The sequence below is a fragment of the Mustela nivalis genome (assembly GCF_964662115.1).
Source record: "Mustela nivalis genome assembly, chromosome: 10".
In the NCBI taxonomy this organism is placed as follows: domain Eukaryota; kingdom Metazoa; phylum Chordata; class Mammalia; order Carnivora; family Mustelidae; genus Mustela; species Mustela nivalis.
In genome coordinates, this window is record NC_139029.1 from 105,433,950 (window position 1) to 105,454,854 (window position 20,905).

At 44.5% G+C, this 20,905-nt stretch overlaps 1 protein-coding gene across 1 annotated transcript; it reads left to right on the top strand.

Annotated features, from left to right (window-relative positions):
• Positions 1–6,152: 6,152 nt before the first annotated feature.
• GSTM3 (glutathione S-transferase mu 3) lies at positions 6,153–9,475 on the top strand. The gene is made up of 8 exons (XM_082687488.1): positions 6,153–6,299; positions 6,686–6,761; positions 7,123–7,187; positions 8,082–8,163; positions 8,257–8,357; positions 8,673–8,768; positions 8,857–8,967; positions 9,278–9,475. The coding sequence occupies exons 1-8, from the start codon at positions 6,249–6,251 to the stop codon at positions 9,374–9,376; spliced, it is 681 nt and encodes a 226-aa protein (XP_082543614.1). The 5' UTR covers positions 6,153–6,248; the 3' UTR covers positions 9,377–9,475.
• The last annotated feature ends 11,430 nt before the right edge of the window (positions 9,476–20,905 follow it).

The following is a 20,905-nucleotide window of genomic DNA, read 5'->3' on the forward strand; positions in this document are numbered from 1 at the left end:
AAATCTGATATGAGATCTCATTATAATATGGGTGGCAAGGAAATCCAGTTATTTCTGATGTATAACATTTCAAAAATCAGAATATTGGGGAGCCTGGGTGGCTTAGTGGGTTAAGCCTCTGCCTTTGGCTCAGGTCATGATCTCAAGGTCCTGGTATCAAGCTCTGCATCAGGCTCTCTGCTCAGTGGGGAGCCTGCTTCCCCCTCTCTGCCTGCCTCTGCCTACCTGTGATCTCTGTCAAATAAATAAATAAAATCTTTAAAAAAATCAGAATATCAAGTGATGAGTGATGATCTAATAACAGAACATACTAAAACTTTAGAAATTTCATATATCTTCTAGAACAGTTATAGTGTTTATCCATAAAATACAACCTAAGGATTATTGTTGTTTGACAGTGCTTTCCAAGTAAATTAACATACCAAATTAGTAAGCCTAATTAGTCAAAAATATTTCATTTAGGATTTGAATTTCTGGGAAGTTTGTTTAAAAAAAACACAGAATGGGAGCTCCTGGGTGGCTCAGTGAGTTAAGCCTCTGCCTTCAGCTCAGGTCATGATCCCAGGGTCCTGGGATCGAGCCCCACATCGGGCTTTCTATGAAGCAGAGAGCCTGCTTCCCTTCTCTCTCTCTGCCTGCCTCTCTGCCTACTTGTGATCTCTGCTGTCAAATAAATAAATAAATAAAATCTTAAAAAAAAAAAAAACACAGAATGTTTTACAGGATGTATCTACATAAGATCATAGATTATTATAAAATTTAACATTGAATTACTGCTTAACCAGGTGGCCATAAGAGATTTTATGGGAGGTTGTATAATTGTTACCAAAACTTAACTCTTTAATACATTTTAAGATTTTTATTTATTTGACAGAGAGAGAGCATGAAATGGGTGGCAGAGAGGGACAGAGGGAGAGGGAGAAGCAGGCTCCCCACTGAGTACAGAGCCCAATGAGGGGCGCTATCCCAAGACCTGAGATCATGACCTGAGCCAAAGTCAGATGCTTAAGCAACCAAGCCACTCAGCTCCTCTAATATTGAAAGATTTAGTTTTTTAAAGTAATCAAAGACCTGATAAAAACAAATATGAAAACCCTGTTTTTCTGGGAAAATAGGGAAGAAAAAAATAACTTGTTTATAACTACTTAACAAGAGCAGACCAATAATCCAAAAAACCGGGTCTTTTTTTTTTAACAGAGAGAAAAGCCAAATTTGAATTTTATATCAGTGTACTTTTAAAACTCGTTTATTTCAATCTTAGTCAGTCCTGACCACACATAAAATTGTTTTCAAAAATTCACCTTCACAAACCTTCTACATGTTTCTTTTTAACTTAGATTTTGTCCTAAATTTTCCCTCTCTACCTAACCAGCTTCATTTCAGGACAAAATTATTTTCTTTTCCATCAACAAAAATGTCTTTTCATTTCTTATGTCATTCTTCTTACATACTTATTTTTGTACATACAGAGTAGCTTTTTAAAATCATCTTCCGGGCGCCTGGGTGGCTCAGTGGTTAAGCCGCTGCCTTCGGCTCAGGTCATGATCTCAGGGTCCTGGGATCGAGTCCCGCATCGGGCTCTCTGCTCTGCAGGGAGCCTGCTTCCTCCTCTCTCTCTCTCTGCCTGCCTCTCTGCCTACTTGTGATTTCTCTCTGTCAAATAAATAAATAAAATCTTAAAAAAAAAATAAAAATAAATAAAATCATCTTCCAGGGGCACCTGGGTGGCTCAGTTGGTTGAGTGACCGCCTTCAGCTCAGGTCGTGATCCTGGAGTCTTGGGATCGAGTAACACATCAGACTCCCTGTCTGCTTCTCCCACTGACCCCTCTCCTCTCATGCCCTCTCTCTCTCTCTCTCAAATAAATAAATAAAATCATTTAAAAAAAATAAAATAAAATCATCTTCCAGCAGTCTCAATCATATTTATCAGAATTTTAATTCTGAGAAACCTTAGTCTCCAGTCAAAACTAGTAACAAATTGTGAGTTATGACACCAGAATTCTTCAGATTGGCAAATTTATGAATATATTTTGTAACTTCTAGAAACTTCTTTTCATAGTATAACCTCTCAATAAGGCACAAAGCATGTTTACAACCTACTCAATTATCTTTCATTTTTCTGCAATAAGAAGCCAAAAGCAGACAAACTTACATTTAGTAGTATTTTAATATTTCATCTTATCTGGAAAAGACTTGGACAGCCAATGAATTTAACCTAAATTATCATTTTACTTAGCACAACTTCAAAGTTTTAGATGACCAGTGATTTTTTTTTTTTTTGGAAGTTCTTTAAAAGTTTATCCACAAACCCTTTCATTTATTTCACCTACTCATTTTTAACAATTACCCATGAAAACTTCATGAGACAAACAAAGTCAATCATTATTTTAAGTCCTCTCCTGCTGATAAACTACAACAGGGATAACATAAACTTAATATATTAATTTGGGTAGAACAAAAGTTGGTTCTCTGTATTATATTTGATATGGATAACTCTAAAGACACGTTTATTTAAATCAAACTGATGACCTTCTTTAGCTTTAATACAGCATTTTGTTGCATCTGTATCCACTGGAAAGTCCATCAGTCTCTTTCTCAGTGACCAATTTTATTTGGGGCTCCTGTTGAGAACTCTGAAGTGAGTGGCTTAAGTCCAGGGGAGTTCTTGGGCTCCTTCATATTGAATTGGGAGGTGTTTTAGTTTGAGCCTCCTAAGGAGGTAGCGCAATAGCTTGGGATGTCTTTTGCTCCTTGATAGGGTAGGAGGAGCCAGAGTTCATGGCGCTAGAGGCATGAAGGCAGCACAGGAGCTGGCCCTGGGATGGCTGGGTAGAGTACAGGAACAGAGGAGGCAGAGACAAAGGCGACAGGGGTGTGGCTGGCAAGGCCAGAGGCAGATTTAAAGTTTTCGGATAACATTAAAAAAAAAATCTCCTTCTGCTGTCTGGTTGCGTTTCAGCCCCATGGTAGAGGTCTGGGGCAAGGAGTGGGCTGGACACCAATTCTGGTGCTTGTGCTCAGAGCGTAAGGGGTAGGTTTAGAATTTGTAGTGTCTGCCTGTCTTCCTCTCCCTCATTATTCTGACTATTGGGAAAGGGATCAGGTGTCCTAAATTTTGTTCATCTTTATCTCTTTGGATCATCAGTTAGGTCCCTTCCTGGGATGTGTCTTTTAGTATGGAATAACATAAAAGTCAGAATTTGGAGAATTTTATCCCAGAGCATGTGAACTTGAAAAACATTTGGGTGAGCTTTTTTCTTTCGAGTTTTAGACTGCCCAATTTTTACAAGTGCTTGCCTGTAAACCAATTAAATAGAGCTCTTCCACAAGGTAATTTGAGCAATACCATCCAGAAGTAGCGCAAACATCTTGTGCTTATAACGCACAGGGACACCTGTACACAAACAGGATGCAAACAGCTTTAGTCTATGTTTCGCTGATATTTGTGGAGAGGAGGGGCACCTGGGTGGCTCAGTTGGTTAAGCAACTGCCTTCAGCTCAGGTCATGGTCCCAGAGTCCTGGGATCAAGTCCCATATTGGACTCCCAGCTCCATGGGGAGTCTGCTTCACCCTCTGACCTCTTCTCTCATGCTCTCTCTCACTTTGTCTCTCTCTCTCTCTCTCTCAAAATAAATAAATAAAAATCTTTTTAAAAAATAATAAAAGAAATTTGTGGAGAGGACATTAAAGACCCAATTTCCAAATATCCACCCCCCTTTTTAAAAAGATTTTATTTATTTATTTGACAGAGACCACAAGTAGTCAGAGAGGCAGGCAGGGAGAGAGAGGAGGAAGCAGGCTCTCTGTGGAGCAGAGAGTCTGATGTGGGGCTCCATCCCAGGACTCTGGGACCATGACCTGAGCCAAAGGCAGAGGCTTTAACCCACTGAGCCACCCAGGCAGCCCTCCAAATATCCCCATTTTATTAGAACCGATCTGGGGCACCTGGGTGGCTCAGTCATTAGGTGTCTGCCGTGGGCTCGGGTCATGATCCCAGTGTCCGGGGATCAAGCCCCACATTGGGCTCCCTGCTCAGTGGGAAGCCTGCTTCCCCCTCTCCTGCTTCCCCTGCTTGTGTTCCCTCTCTCATTGTCTCTTTTTGTCAAATAAATACATAAAATCTTTAAAAAGATAAAAACAATCTAATTATAAGACAGCCTTAAAATTTATGGATCCATTAATTAGTTATTTCCCATTTCCAATTAGAACATGGCTGGTTGTGTACAAAGATACCAAAAGCTCCAGCAACAGACAAACCAAATGAAGCCAGAACACCTCTGTGATCCTTGGTCCCTTCCCGAAAGCCGGGGGTTTCACTGACTGAACCAGATGTCTTCCCAGTGTCTGGTGACTTAGTCTTACAGCTGGCTTTCTCTAACTTTGTGCACAAGAAACTAATTCAGACATGTCAAAAGAACCCTATTTGGCCCATGTGAGACTCAGAATATCCTTAAATTTTCCCATTTATGTAAATACTTGCAACTATAGGCTCATTTGTGCTATACATATAGCCAACCAGAATTTTTGTGGGTGGCTTTTGGTTTTTCTGGGGGTTGTTCCATCCTTTGAAGCAAGGTTCCCCATTTCTTTTAGTTTTGGTTTTATTTTTAGAATAAGGCTTGAATAAGGTCTAAGAATAGTAAGTGTGGCAGACTGACAGGGTGCTGTTCATTAGTGTCACTTTCCAAACAGCTGTGATGTACTCTTCGATGTCTCAGTTTTCCCCAGCAAGATCTAAGACCCCTGAGGGGGCTCAGAGCACTGAATGATCAGTCCTTATGTGTAAGACCCCAGGGGAGCCCTTACCTCAGCAAATGGAAATTCCTATGGGGCCGTGACAAGTCTTGAGAAATATCCTCAGACACTCCTAGGCTTTCAGTCACCTGAAAGCACTGTTTGGCTGGAAGAAGCAAATGGCCCCTCTCTTCAGAGCTGAGTGATTTAGTCTCTCCTATTTCTAGCCAGAAACTGTATTCAAACTTCAAGCTTCATATTAATAACATCAGCATAATGCCAAAGTGAAACAACCAACCCATCAAATCCCCCCTCTAGGTTATTCCCACCTAGAGAACATTACCAACCAGTAACCTTTAACAACTAGGGAAAAAGTTAGGAGCTTCAACTCAGGAGGTCCAGATATCAGGAGAATTTACCAGATACAGCTATGAGACACTGAGAAGTCAGAGGGGCACAGGGGGCTGGTGCTGGTACTAGCACAGAGTTCCAGCCGACCCCAAGGTGTTCTCAGGTAAGCAGCTCTGATATGCTGCTATGCCAACATAACAGAACTGCCAACACATAATGAACAAACCTTTTAGAACTGGGAGAAAAAGAAAAAAAGGAAAAGAATTTTATTAGAACCCAAGTAAGGACAACTACCCAGGATATACAATCTTCACAAAGAAGAGAGTGCTGCTGAGAATGAATGTTTACTACAGGGTATATATGGTTTTCTGTTACATCAAGAGTTACAAATCACCATGATGAAGGACATTTCAGGAAAATCACAAATTTTATCTTGTGCTTTTAGTATGTGCAAGGGTCAAGGCTTCAGAGCTATGAGAACAGAACTTAGGGAGATGTTTACTCATCTTTAGTTTGAAATGTTTCCTTTTGGTTTTTTTTTTTTTTTTTTTTTTTTTTTTTTTTTGCTAGCAGATGTACAATGCCTGCTGGGGGCAGAAATAGAGCCCATGCTTTCAAGTTTGGTGGAGTCACTGTAACCATGATAACAGTTGTGCTTCGCTGGGAGCCCAGAAGCAGGGCCCACAAACATTGAAAACTGAAAATTTCCTTTATCACCTCTCCGTGCTTGTCCATCTGCTTGTCCATCCAGATGGGGGTGCTTGTCCATCTCCCCCCCCCCCCAACCAACACCCTCCTCCTCCCTCTGGAGAAATATTTAGGACAGGAATCTCACCCTCCAGATATTCCGCAGGGCCCTCACTGCCTGGGTTGCTGGTGCTCCTCCAGCCCTGACTGGCACTATTAACCACCTGAGCGCAGCGCCACCACCAGGGAGCGCAAAGCCCCAAACCCAGCGGCTTCCGCCACGGCCCTACCTCCAGCCCTTAAGACTACACAGGTTGTCCCGCCGCTATTCCCCTGGACTCGCGGAGAGAAGGGAGGACGCTGGGTGGGGGCGGAGTCAGAGCTCTCGCGTTGGCCCCGCCCACTTACGTCGGGTATAAAGTCCTGCCCGTTTGCCGCGTACCCCCAGACCTCGAAGGCACTGAAGGGCCGTCATGTCGTTGTCCAAGTCGACCATGGTTCTGGGTTACTGGGATATTCGCGGGGTGAGTGCCGTCCCGACGACCGAGCCGCTCGGTCAGGGAGACGGTCGCGGAGGCGACCCGAGGCTCAGGGTCAGCGGCCTCCGAGAGGAGGGGGCGATACTCCGGAGCCCGCCGACCCTAGCCACGGCGCAGCCCGCCCTAGCCGGGATCCCCGACCGCGGAGACCGATCCCGCTTGGCTTCTGGGATCGCCTGGCCCCGGAGAGGGCTGAGGACAGCAAGACGCTGAGGTCGATCTCGGGCGGAGCGGGGGGGGGGGGGGCGCTCTTAACGACCGCCTGGGCAGTATGCACGGTCGCCGCAGCCCCAGGCAGGGACGTTGGCGGGCGGGGGTTGGGGGCCCTGTGGTCGCCGCGCAGGCGCTGACGGCAGGTTTTTCTTCCCCAGCTGGCGCATGCCATCCGCATGCTCCTAGAGTTCACCGAAACATGCTATGAGGAAAAACAGTACACGTGCGGGGAAGGTAATGCGTCCCGTGTCTGTGACCCAGTGTCCAGCGCTAAGCCCCCGGCCCTCGAACTGTCTCTGTGGTCTTATGCCCAGAGGGTGGCATCACGCCTAAGTTGGGTGGGACATCTGTCCCAATTACCCGGGACCCCCCTGCTGTGTCCCGCGTGGGGAGAGGTGGATGCATCCTTTATCGAGCCTGGGGATCCTCCCTCTGCCACGGTCCAACCCAGTTTACTTAATAGGCCCGGAGAGTAAATGGTTAACTTTGGGATCCTGGGAATGTGAGGTATTGAGATGAGGTTATTTCTTTAGATCTTTCTACTCTCCTCAGGCAGGATGTTAAGAAGGTTGGGCCCCACTTCATTCTCTTACAGCTCCGGACTATGATAGAAGCCAGTGGCTGGATGTGAAATTCAAGCTCGACCTGGACTTTCCTAACGTAGGTGTCCTTAGGAGAAGAGGGGGCAGAAGGGAAGGCCTTCAAGTATATCCTTGCTTCTTTCCTCTCTGGTCTAGGGGGATCTAGAATGTGGGCTCTTAACCTGGATAAAATAGGTAGAATTCAAGGGTGCCTGAGCTTGGAAAAAAAGTTATTTTCATTTCCAATAACCACAATTGAAAAGTTAAGAATTCCTTCTCTGGTGAATATAGGTAATAAGTGACATTGGTTATTAGCCATGACTGTGACTTTGTCACTAGTCAAAATTGGGTATTTTCACATTACATTACATGTGTGGCAGATCTTGTACATAAATAGTAGTTACGTGCATCAGACTTTGAAATGATAGTTATTACACCTTGTTATTTAACACATAAAATAGACACACATGATAATTCTATTTCTTTAATGTTTTACAAATTGTGAAATCCTACATAATTTGCTTTATGTATTTAAAAATCGTATTCTGACAAAAGGTCTGTGGCTGCGCACACACACACACACATACACACACAGAAAGATTAAGAGCCCTGGCCTAGAACCAGGTGGAGGGGCATCTGGGTGGCTCAGTGGATTAAGCCTCTGCCTTCACCTCAAGTCATGGTCTCAGGGTTCTGGGATCGAGCCTCACATCGTGTTCTCTGCTCAGCAGGGAGCCTGCTTCCCCCTCTCTCTGCCTACTTGTGATCTCTCTCCCTCCCTCTGTCAAATAAATAAATAAATAGAAGCCCTCCTTTCTTTAAAAAAAAAAAAAAATAGAACCAGGTGGGGACCCAACAGCTATTTTCTTCTTTGTCCTAACACAGCATTTTCTCTCTACTACTTACCTGCAAGTCTCAAATTCCCCAGGAGAGAGAGGTTGGTTGCTCATCTGACCTGTCCTTTTCCTTCCAGCTGCCTTACCTCATGGATGGTAAGAACAAGATCACTCAGAGTAATGCTATCATGCGCTACATCGCTCGCAAGCACAATATGTGTGAGTGGGGTAGGGCCAGCAGGGGAGACCAGGCTGGCAATTCTCCGGGAGGTGGATGATTCCAAGGGTGATTTCTCATCCTCTGGCCTGTAGGTGGCGACACTGAAGAAGAAAAGATTCGAGTGGACATCGTGGAGAACCAAGTAATGGACTTCCGCATGCAGCTGATCCGGCTGTGCTACAGCCCTGACCTTGTAAGTCTCCTTAGCAGGCAGACATTAAGGAAAAGGAGTGTTTAAAAACCCTGGCGTTCATTCTGCTCCATTCTGCTACTTCTGCTGTCCCACCAACCCAGCCTGTCAGAAATGCGGGGGCGGGGGGGTCCATTTGTCCTATAACTCTGGTGTTGGCCCCCTGTTCTTTCTGTTCTGCAACCCCTATTGAAGGCAGTAAGAGGGAGGCACACGGAGGAGGGGGCCGCTAAGTGTCCCCTCATTGGCTCATGCCCTGACTCGCTCTGAAGGTGGTAACAACTGTTCTCTCTTTCTCTCTTTTTCCCTCTCTCCCAGGAAAAAATGAAGCCTCAGTACTTGGAACAGCTACCTGGACAACTGAAACAGTTCTCCTTGTTCCTGGGGAAATTCTCATGGTTTGCAGGAGAAAAGGTAGGAAGACAGGAAAAGGGGAAGATGCCTTCCTATCTCCCCAATATTACTGAACCCTGCAAACCTGACCATCTTATTGCTCCCCTAGCTCACCTTTGTGGATTTCCTCACCTATGATGTCTTAGATCAGAACCGTATGTTTGAGCCCAAGTGCCTGGATGAATTTCCAAACCTGAAGGCTTTCATGTGCCGTTTTGAGGTAATGCTCCCTGCACCTTTCCCTTTCAGAAACACTCCCATACTTCCCTGGTCCCTAGAGGACCCCATTATGGTATATTCTTTCTCAGCACCAGCATTTGCGTAAAGGGATCCATGGTTGGACACCTCTAAACCTTCATGTCTTAGGAAGGGCCTGGCTTCTATACCCTAATGGCACTATCTGCATGAAATTGTGGCCAGGGGTGGGATGGATGCTATAGAGACGGGCAGTATGGGAATGTCCCTGGTTTGGGATGTGTCTGTTGGACTAGGTTAGCGTCTTTACCAGGTTTGGTGTGCTTTCCCTTCAGGCTTTGGAGAAGATAGCTAACTACATGCAGTCTGACCGCTTCCTGAAGATGCCCGTCAATAACAAGATGGCCCAGTGGGGCAGCAAGAGAATATGCTGAGCCGGAGAAGGATTTGCACTGCTTGTTTTATTCCACCCTGTCCCTAGGGAGCATGTACCCTCACTTCTCGGCTCTTTTCAATAAACAGCATTTAGGCTACTGATGTCTAGCTGGAATTTCTTTTGGGAGTAAAGGCCAGAAGAGAGTAAGGATATGTGGAAAATTTCCAAGATGTGAATCCAATCCCCGCAACACTGACAATCCCCCTACACCACAACTGTGTTCCAAGCTAGAGGTGCTTGCCCAAGTCCTGAGAGCGAGCACTAGAAACAAAGGTGAGATTGTGCAACTGTAGAGAACAGGTCCATTACATGGGACTAGAGCCCTGTAAAGATGTGGCATAGATAACAAGTGAAACTGTATGGGACACTGGATTTTGCAGAACTGAAGTTCAGAAACAGTCCCTTATATGTGGGAATGTAGTGTGATAAAGATGGAATTTCAAACTGGTAAGCTAACCAATAAGAAAGTTGGGGCAATTACTTACCAATTAAAAATGATAGTGGGGTTTCTGGGTGGCTCAGTTGGTTAAGTGTCCCACTCTTGGTTTCAACTCAGGTCATGATCTTAGGGTCATGGGACTGAACCTCACATTAGGGTGCACTTGCGTGCTTTCTCTCTCTCAAATAAATAAATAAAATGAATGAATAAAATCTTTAATAATAATAATAATAGACCCCATACCTTAAATGCAAGTTGGTGCAGGCACTTTAGAAAACTGTGGAGATTCCTTAAGAAATTAAAAATAGAACTTTCCTATGACCCTGCAATTGCACTACTGGGCATTTACCCCAAAGATACAGATGTAGTGAAAAGAAGGGCCATCTGTACCCCAATGTTCATAGGAGCAATGGCCACAGTTGTGAAACTGTGGAAAGAACCAAGATGCCCTTCAACGGACAAATGGATATGGAAGATGTGGTCCATATATACTACTGAGTGTTATGCCTCCATCAGAAAGGATGAACACCCAATTTTTGTATCAACATGAATGGGACTGGAAGAGATTATACTGAGTGAAATAAATCAAGCAGAGAGAGTCAATTATCATATGGTTTCACTTATTTGTGGAGCATAAGGAATAACATGGAGGACATGGGGAGATGGAGAGGAGAAGGGAAATGGGGAAAATTGGAGGGGGAGACGGACCATGGGAGACTATGGACTCTGAGAAACAAACTGTAGGTTTTGGAGGGGCGGGGAGTGGGAGGTTGTGTGAGCCTGGTGGTGGGTATTATGGAGGGTATGTATTGCCTGGAGTACTGGGTGTGGTACATAAACAATGAATTCTGGAACACCGAAAAGAAATTTTTAAAAAAATAGACCCCTAACCTCAAACCATTCACTAAAACTAACTCATCTTCAATTCAGTCCCAACATTAAACAGAGCTGTAGAAGTGTTCAAGAAAATGTAAGAATATTTGTGATCTTAAGGTAGGTTTCTCTAAATAGGACATTAAAAACAAAAAGCCATAAAGGGAAAGATTTGCAAATTGAACAGTATTTAAGAATTTTCTATGACAAGGGACAAATAAGTATAATTAAATGACAAGATGGCAAACGAGACAAAAAAGGACAAAACAAAGACAAAAAAAATTACCAGTGTAAAGACTATATAAAGAATTCCTATAAATCATTAAGACTTTATTAAAATGGATAGAAATCTATGAACAAATGATTTACAGAAAAAGAAATGTGCCAGCCAAAAAAAGTATTAAACAGATGTTTATAATCCAAGAACTGCAGGTTACAACAGTGAGAAACCATTTTCCATCTATCAAATGAATAAAAACTAAGATGTTTGTGAAGTGTTGGCATTTCCTGCCTATGAGCCTGTAAATCAGTTACACTGGAGGACAGTTTGCCAACATCTTCTAAAAATCAAATCACGTCCTGTAACCCAACAATTTCCATTCTGGTTAAAACCTCCCCATGCACCTAAGCCATATGCTAAGACTGGGGTATGGTTTGTGGGAACAGGTGAAAATCCTGTCCATGCCCATCAGTATCATGGAATACCATAAGGCAACTAAAGAATGAGATTGAACTGTGTGAACTGATGTGGAAAGCCCCCAAGACACATTTTTTGAATTTTAAAAATTAGATTGCAGCTAAGCATATATGGTGCAAAACCTTTTGCATTTTAAAGAAGGAAACCATAAGGTAAGCATTTTCTACAGATACATTTATGTTTGTAAATGTGTAGAAAAAGACTTGGAAGGGGGCATGTGGGTGCCACAGTCGGTTAAGCATCCAACTCTTGGTTTCAGCTCAAGTTGTGATCTTGGGGTCATGAGATCGAGCCCTACATTGAGCCCTCCGCTTAGCATGGAGACTTCTTGAGATTTTCTCTCCCTCCACCCCACCAGCTTGTGCTCTCTCTCTCTCTCTCTAGAATAAATAAATCTTAAAAAAAAAAAAAAAAAGAAGAAGAAGAAGAAGAAAAGAAACAGAAAAAGGGCTGGAAGGACACACTGAAAAATGCTTACTTTAGGCCAATGGGAGAGAGCCCCAGGCTTCAGGATGGAAGTTAAAGGGAATCTTAGAGATAGGGGTAAGGATTTCTCTTTTTTTTTTTTTTTTCTTTGTTAGAACCATTATGCACTGGGGACCATCTGTACTGAAATGTACATTTCAAAAGGGTGAATTCCATGTTTTGCTTGTTTTACTGTGTCGCGGCCAGTGGCGCGACAAACCGACCAGGAACGTGAGGGTAAGAGGATGGTGAAAAGAAATTAAGAGACAAAGAGATGGGGGCAGGAGGAGCACCAAGGAGGATGTCCAATAGTGCCAATTTTATTCAAGGCTGTGAGGCATTATATAGCTAACAGAAACAATCATAAGAAAGTATCTATTTTTAGTTGTTTACTAAAGAGTTTGTAACATGCACAGAAAATCCTTCAAGCTTTCCCATTATCTATTTCCCAAGCCCCAATAGCAGACCCTCTAGCGCCAGATGTCCTGATTTCAAGGCCACTCAAGACACAGCACAGTCTTACAGTGGTGTAGTCTATAGCCCGTACAAGGACAGCAAGGACCAGCCAGGAATTTCTGACCCCGACCAAATCGTCTCTATCTGACTAGCAAACGTGTGGGAAGTCATGTAGGCGAGCACACAGCACATAGCACAGTCCCTTTCTCAGCGCTACTCAACTTTATTGACCTTAGCCTTTTGTTCCGCTATTCAGCCTTTAAAGGAGGCACAAGTCAGGGCCTGGTTTGGTCCTCGTCTGAAGCCTTAACGTGGCCTCCCACATTACTGTGCTATATATATCTATTTTTTATTGATGTACAGTTAATATAGAATGTTTTATTAGTTTCGGGTGGACAATATAGCAATTCAGCAACTCTGTACACTACTCAGTGCCCACCATAGTAAGTGTAGTCCCCATCTGTCACAATACAATGTATAGCTATATTCTCTATGCTGTGCTTTTAATCTCCATGCCTTATTTATTTTATAATGGGAAGTTTGTACATCTTCATTCCATTTATCCATTTCACCCATCCCCCACCCACCTTCCTTCTGGAAACCACCAGTTTGTCTCTCTAAGTCTGCTTAGGGGTTGTTGTTTCATTTTTACACTTGTTTTGGTTTTTGAGTCCATGTATCTGTAAAATCTTTCTCTGTCTGACTTATTTCACTTGACATAATACTCTCTAGGCCCATCCATGTCGTTACGAATGACAAAATCCAATTCTTTTACATGGGTGATAGTCCATTGTATACATATACCACATCTTCCATATCCATTCCTCTATTGATGGACACTTGGATTGCTTCCACATTTTATTGTAAATAATGCTGCTAGAAACATAGCGTGCATGTATCTTTTTGAATTGGTGTTTTTGTTTTCTTCTGGTAAATACCCAATAGTGGAATTATTGGATCATACAACATTTCTATTTTTAACTTTTTGGGGAAACTCCATACTGTTTTCCAGTGGCAACACCAGTTTGCATTCCCACCACGGGTGCACAAAGTTCTGCTTTTCTTCTCATCCTCGCCAGTACTTGTTATTTCTTGTCTTTTTTAGTCTAGCCATTCTGACAGGTGTGAGGCATTTCCCTGATGATGTGTCTGTTGGCCACCTGGACATCTGTTTTCTCTTTTAACAAAGGGAGTGTGTTCATATATTACTGTGTAAGAGAAACTAAGGGGAAGTGAACTCCTCTGGAGACTTATTTGGCACCACACTCCATATGCAAAGTCTTTAAGTGGTTTCCAGTCTTAGATAGTGACATGAGGGCCAGATTCCTGTCCTCAGTGGACCAGGAGGCAAAGATCTCTCTTGGGAGAGATCTCTCTCTCTCTGTTTCCTCTCAGGGACAGAGGGTCTGAATGGTCAGGTGATGTCAGGAGGGCAGCCTCAGGAGGTATTAGACACAAGGTATTAAGCAGGTGGTTCAACTGCCACCTGTTGTCAGCACTGGTGACAGTAGTTAGATACCTAGGGCTATATCTTGGATACGGGGAACCACTGGCCAGGAGAGATATGAAGCTGGAGTTTCTCGGTGACCCATGAACTATTGACATGAATTTCCATAATCTGAGTGGGTGAAGTGTGTCCTCAGGGAAGGGAAGGACTTGTGGGTTTAGGGAAGGCCGGAGGAGTTGAGAATGTGTCTGTCACTAGATAGAGGATGTGACCAGAAGTCAGAAAGAGAATGAGTGACTTATTGCTGTGTAACAATATTACCACCGATTTCACACTAAAACCACACACACTATCTCGTGGTTTCTGTGGGTTAGGAATCTGGGCACATCTCTACAGGGTCCTCTGCTTCAGGGGTTCATCTGAAAGCCACCATCTGTGTGTCAGCCGGGGCTACGATCTCATCTCAAGGCTCAAGATCGAGATCTCAGATCGAGAATGACCTGCTTCTGAGACACGAGATTGCTGATAGAATTTAGTTCCCTATGACCTGTTGGCCTGAGAGAGGGTGTTAGGTTCTTGCTGGCTGTCAGCTGGGGGCCACCCTGGGTTCCTTGGAAAGGGGACTTCCTGCTTCATTAACACTGGTAAAAGGGAAGGTCTCCTGGGAAGATGGCTGCTACAGCCCTGTGTAATATAATCATGGAAGCAACATCCCATCACCTTTGGGTTCCTCTGTTAGAAGCAAATCACTGGTCCCACCCACGCCCAGGGGGAGAGAATTTCTCACAAGAACGTGAGCACCAGGGGGTGGGATTATGGGAGACTGTTCCCCACAGGGAAGAAGGCAAGGAAACAGGAAATTGGCCGCGTGGTCCTCTGAGAGGACTCCTGGGAAAGATGGGTGGCAGAAAACAGTGACAAGGCAGTTACAAGGGAGAGGTTTTAAAAGCATAAATCTGCCAGGGAAATGGATTTCACATGAATTCCAGGTGGATAATGGGTAAATCACATGTTCCAACTTTTTCTAGTCATTATGTTTGTTAGGGAAAATCCACTAAACGGTTATACAAAACCAGTGAACTTACTGGCCCAGGAAGCTGGGAAGGACACTGAGAGGAACAGATCCATTCTACAGGAGCTGCAGTTCCCTCAGGCCCCAACCCACCCCCAACAATGACTCTAACACAGGCGGGGAAGAAACTACTGTCACAGTGGTGGCCTCCAAGCAAGGAGGGGAAGTTCATGCCCTGTCATCCCAGAGGCACACAACACACAAACATTGAGAGATTAGTCTACCAACAATGGGGTTGTACTAGGTACATCCATAAGAGCTTTCAAATGAAAACAAAAACCTTTAATCAGCGCTTTAAATGTGGTAGAGCAGGTCTCCCAAAGTATTAGGGAAATTCACCTGCATTCATTGTTGAAGGCTGAGCAGCTGGATTAAGGCACTCCCAGTTCAGAAAGAAATAGCTTGGGGTGGCTGGGTGGCTCAGTGGGTTAAAGCCTCTGCTTTCGGCTCAGGTCATGATCCTGGGGTTCTGGGATCAAGCCTGCATCAAGCTCTCTGCTCAGCAGGGAGCCTGCTTCCTCCTCTCTCTCTGCCTGCCTCTCTGCCTACTTGTTCTCTCTCTCTTTCTGCCAAATAAATAAATAAACATTAAAAAAAAAAAAAAAGGAAGAAAGAAATAGCTTATGGGACTCAAGAGAAATAGAGCTATCTCATTGATGGGATGAGTGGCCTAGGGGACACTGATGTGGATGGACAGATCTGCCTCGACAGCCAGCTCGAGGGCCTGCGAGAATGTCTGCTTTTGGCACAGAAATTACACACTCCTTATCCTTCATCTGCAGGACTAGGTGGGTCATTGAGCCACACCAGCTAAAGGGATTTAGCTGGAGATGGATGGTAGAGAAGAGAGAAGGAATGGACCATTAGCCGGTGATTTCTCTAATGCGCAAAGGTGCTCATGGCCCTCCCCTGCTTTAGTTATCCTTCATAATCTGACCTCTGTCTTGTCCCTGCCCCGGAGCACTGGCTACGAGCCTTGCTGAATTCCCTAAAGAGAAGCAAGCTTCCGGGGTCTGGAGGCTGCCTGGGTAGAGATCCTGGCTCTGCCCCAGTAATTTCTAGCCTCCTGTGCCTCAGTGCCTTCTCCCATAAGTGAACCCTCCCTTACTGGGTTATTAGGAGAATGAAGCCAATATTTCTAGAGCACTCAGAACAGACCAAAGGTACATACATTTGTAAATACAAGTAATCTGAAAGTACCATCTCTTTTATCTCCACGCTTTTGTTCTTGCTGTTGCCTCTGCCTGGAATGTTTTTGCTCCAGCCCTGCCTGCCTAATGACCATTCATCTTCTAAGGTAAGCTTAGAAGTTGCTGCCTCTGGAGGCCACAACTGACATCCCCCCACCAAAATGGTTAGTGATGATCACCCAAAATTTGTGATTGTTTTCCTTTGGGGAAAGCTTCACTACCCTCTTGCTTTTAAGTGACTTGCTTTGGTCAATTAAATACGAGGAGAAATTACATACATATTCCAGGCAGAAGCTTTAAGAGCACGAGCATGGGTTGCCCTATCCACTCTCTATCGCTGTGATGCCTCTGTGAGCAGGTATCAAACTGAAGTTTCTACTTGTATGACAGACAACAAGGAGCAGGGCCCCTGTTGACCACATCCAACATAAAGTATGAGTCAGAAATGAATGTCTATTAAACTACTGATGGGGTGCCTGGGTGGCTCAGTTGGTTGAGTATCTGCCTTCGGATCAGGTCATGATCCTGGCGTCCTGGGATCCAGTCCCGAGTTGGGCTACGTACTCAGCAAGGAGTCTGCCTCTCGCTCTGCCCATTCCCCTTCTGGTGCTTTCTCTCTCTCTGAAATAAATAAATAAATTTAAAAAAAAAAAAACTTAAAAAAGAAAAACCACTGAGATTTGGTTGAGGACTGACATCTGTCCTCCCCCAGACAAAATTAAATACAGTTATGTTAAATCTCTCTTCCTTTAGGATTCAGTGTTTTCTCCCATAAACTTACCACACTGAACTCTAACTGCTTGTTTAAAAGTCTGTCTCTAGGGCACCTGGGTGGCTCAGTGGGTTAAGCCTTTGCCTTCAGCTCAGGTCAGGATCCTGGGATCCTCAGGGCCCTGGGGTCGAGACCCGCATTAGGCTCTCTGCTCACCCGGGAGCCTGTTTCCCTCACTCTCTGCCTGCTTCTCTGCCTACTTGTGATCTCTCTGTCAAATAAATAAATAAAATCTTTAAAAGTCTGTCTCCGCCACTAAACTCTAAGGTGCCTGGGAGCAGGGACATGTGTCTTCAGCAAATTTTTATATTTAGTGCTTGTATAGAGCCCAACATAAAGCAGACACAATGCATTGACTCCACTCTGTTCTAATGAGAATTGGAAAGAGAAAAGGAGTTTGCTTCAAATAAGCGCTTACTGCTCTCAAAAAACTTTTTCACATTCTCCCCCATTCTGGAAAAATGGAATGTTCTGATTTTAAAACAGGTAGAGATGGTCCAGGTAGAAGTGTTTAAAGTCAGGACAAAAGCCCAGGTTCAGGGAGGTCCCAAGGATCAGCAAAAGAGTTCCAAGCATGGAGAGTGGGTTTCAATGATTCTGGAGTCTGGTTTATTCCTTGCTTAGGACAAATTGGAACGCAATTTTTTTTTCTTTTAAGATTTTTACTTGTTTGAGAGAGCGCATGAGCAGCAGGGAGAGGGAGAAGCAGGCTTCCTGCTGAGCAGGGTTTAATGCCCGTGCTGGATCCCAGGACCCTGGGCTCATGACCGGCGAGGAAGGCAGACACTCAACTAACAGCCAGCCAGGCGTCCCTCGAATGGAACAATTCTAAAAGCCAACAGGGATGGGCTGTCAGTGTTCTTTTGGCATTTTCCATGGAAATAATTACAGTTGACTCATGTGGGATGTAATCCAGAAGAAAAGATTAAATGGATGTGTGTATATTTGAATTTCAGGTAAATAACGGCTGCTGTGTCACCCCACATGGAGACAGAGGGCCAGCCGCAGGTCGGTAGAAGGGAGTGTTTTCAGTGGTGCACAGGGATTGGATTAAAGCAAACAGGATAATGTTCGTCTTGTGTTAGAGGTCTCAAGCACAATTCAAATAGGTCTGTACTTTTTCTTCTATGGTCTAATGCTTCCAAACTGCGTTAATATTTTTTAAACTGCGACCGAGGCCCTATCTGCTTCCTTTCAAAATTATGCTTCAAATGGAAAGAGAACAAGAAGAATGTGGGAAAACACAGGGTGTGCGGGCCCTGGGCCTTTAGGATGGAACTGAGATTTATCAGGATATTGCTGGGGCTACCTCAAAAGGTAGAATCTGTTGGGAAATGCCAGATCCGGCTAGCTAGGAATATGGCATTTAGCATTCCAGGAAGAGTTGTCCTGGAATCCATAAGGATCGGCCTCTCTTATTCTCTGCCTCCCAGGTCTTAAGTCACGATGTAGCAGCTGGCTGGTCTCTGAGGGTCTGTCTTCAGCAAAGGTTTCATTCATCATGTCACGGGAGTTAGGGAAAGGTGGGCTAACAAAGTGGGATGACAGTGAACATGAAAGTGTGATGATCAGAGGAATGGAGACAAAAAAAAAAAAAAAAAAAAAAAACCAGCTCAATCCAGGGGCACCTGGGTGGCTCAGTCAGTTAAGCGTCTGCCTTCAGCTCAGGTCATGATCCCAGGGTCCTGGGATGGAATCCCGCATAGAATTGGGTTCCTTGCTCAGCAGGGAGCCAGAGCTTCTCCCTCTGCCTGCCACTCCCCCTTGTGCTCTCTCTCTCTCTCTGACCAATAATTAAAATCTTTACAAAAAAAAAAAAAAAAAAAAAAGGCCAATCCAGGGAGTGCCTTTAGGTTGTTGATATCCAAGTATAAAAAGCCTTATTATGCACCATCCCTTTGGAATTCAACAAAGAAGGGCATCTGTTAAGTATTAAATAAATGCAAGATGTAAATAGATACAAATAAATGCATAACAGCTTATCTGCAAATCTGAGTGCAGGCTGCTTTCTACTATATTATTGCACTCACCTAATTTTCCTTTTTCTATCTCCCATTCCCTTAGTATTTTCTATAGGGCAAACTGGGGGTCATTGACATTACACTTTAGACGGTCATTTTTTTAAATATCAACCTGAACGTTTCTCAAAGATCTCCAACTTGGAACCCGATGCAGTGGTGGATGACACTTTGAGTTTTCCTGTTTTGGGTAAAAGAGAGTGAATGTTTTTGTTTGTATAAGGGATGGTTGCAAGAGGATTTTATGGTGGTGGCTATTGTTTGGAAACGCACATACGGAAAAGAAAGAAACCGGTTATGTTTTTAAAGATTTTTATTTATTTGTTTGACAGAGAGAGAATGAGGAGGGGCGATATGGCAGAGGGAGAAGCAGGCTTCCCACTGAGCTGGGAGTCCGATGCAGGCCTCACGGGGTTCCATCCCAGGACCCTGGGATCATGACCTGAGCTGAAGGCAGACGCTTAACTTACTGAGCCACCCAGCAACCTGTCTTCTGCATCTTTGAAACATCCTTCCTACAGTCCTGCCTACAGGTGGAGAATTTCTCGGGTTTAAATCCCATCTCCCCATGGTAGAAGACTGCCAGTTGACTCTTGAGATCTGTCTCCCCGACTTCTGCTGTCACGACCCCCCATTTCTGCCAGCACATTGCTTCTCAGGTAAAAGATATCATTTCCAACCTGATTAAATCTCTGGCCAGTGAGGTATAAATGGAAGTGTTATACTTTACTTCCAGAAGTTTCCTCAAGAGGAAAAAAGCAACCCCCATTCCTCTTTCTCACCTCCCCCTACCCTCACCCCCCCCCCCCCGTTGTTTGGAATGCAGATGTGGTGGGGGGCTCTAGCAGCCACAGAGGCCATGAGGTGACAAAAAGAAAGGACACCACATGCTGAGAATGAGGGCAGCATAAAGCTAAGCTAGGCCATTAAGGCTACAATGAAGCCAACGGTGACCAGTATTTACCCGGTTGCCTCCAGACCTGTCTTTGCATGAGAAATAAACCATTTAAACCAAGGTTATTATCTAGTTCTATAGAGCAGAACTTAATCCTAATTAATCCAATTGCTTTTCCAGCCCCTCCTTGTGGCTGAGGCACAGGCCTGGGACCCAGGTTCTGTTAATTGTGCACAGTGGTGTAGGATTTCAGTTCTAAAGAAGCAGGCCCTGAGAATTTATTTTTCTGGCAAGGACAGGAGTAGAAGGGTCAGGGTTTTGGAGGCAGCAGTGGTGAGACATTGGCATCTGGGTCTGCCTGTCAGGGCTCAGAGCTCCACTGTCTGTACCCAGCAATGGCTGTGAGGCTTTCTCTAGAACAATCTCTCATGTGGTTAGGCACATCTCCTGGCCACCCAGCTTCCAATGCCAACTCACTGGCCCTCTCAGGGATTCAGTGAGCAATATGATACCTCTGATAAGTCATTTTCCTGTTTCAGCAGCAAGGATCCCTAAGGGATAGGGCACTCCCTTTAGGTTTATCGAAAATAAAGATCTTGTGTTTCATACTTTAGACCCTATCTTACCTGTTTGAAACCACTGGCTGAAACCCAAAGTTTCTCATGGATTTGAATGTAACCTTTATCCTTGCTTTTCTGAGTGTGGGAGTGACTATAGTTGGCCACCAACATCCATTCTTCTGTCCAAACTAGGGTCTACCCTTGTGACTAGGCATAGCCATGCAACTGAACCTCATGAGTGTAAGGCAGGCAATCTGCCCACTTGCATCATGGGAAGTTGCTTCCTTGGCTTTTCTCTATTTTCCTTCCCATGTTCATGATACAGCTTCAACCAAGGAGAGGATGTCCCCTCAGGGATGGCAGCAGCCACAAAATGGAAGGAGCCTGGGTCCCTGAATAATCTCCTGGAGCGCCAACAGCCTGGACTATTCCCCGTGAGACGTGAAATGAGAATAAACTTCCACGTTCTGGAAGCTGCTGTCTTGTGGTCTCTACCAACTTCAACTTTCTCTGCTAACACCATGGCAATGGAGAAATACTAGGCGGGGAACTTGTAATTAACAGCAAGTGATTATGGATCCCTGCCGAAGACACCGGGCAGCCAGCCATGTGCTCAGAGCCCATCTTGTTCTCCCATTCTAGA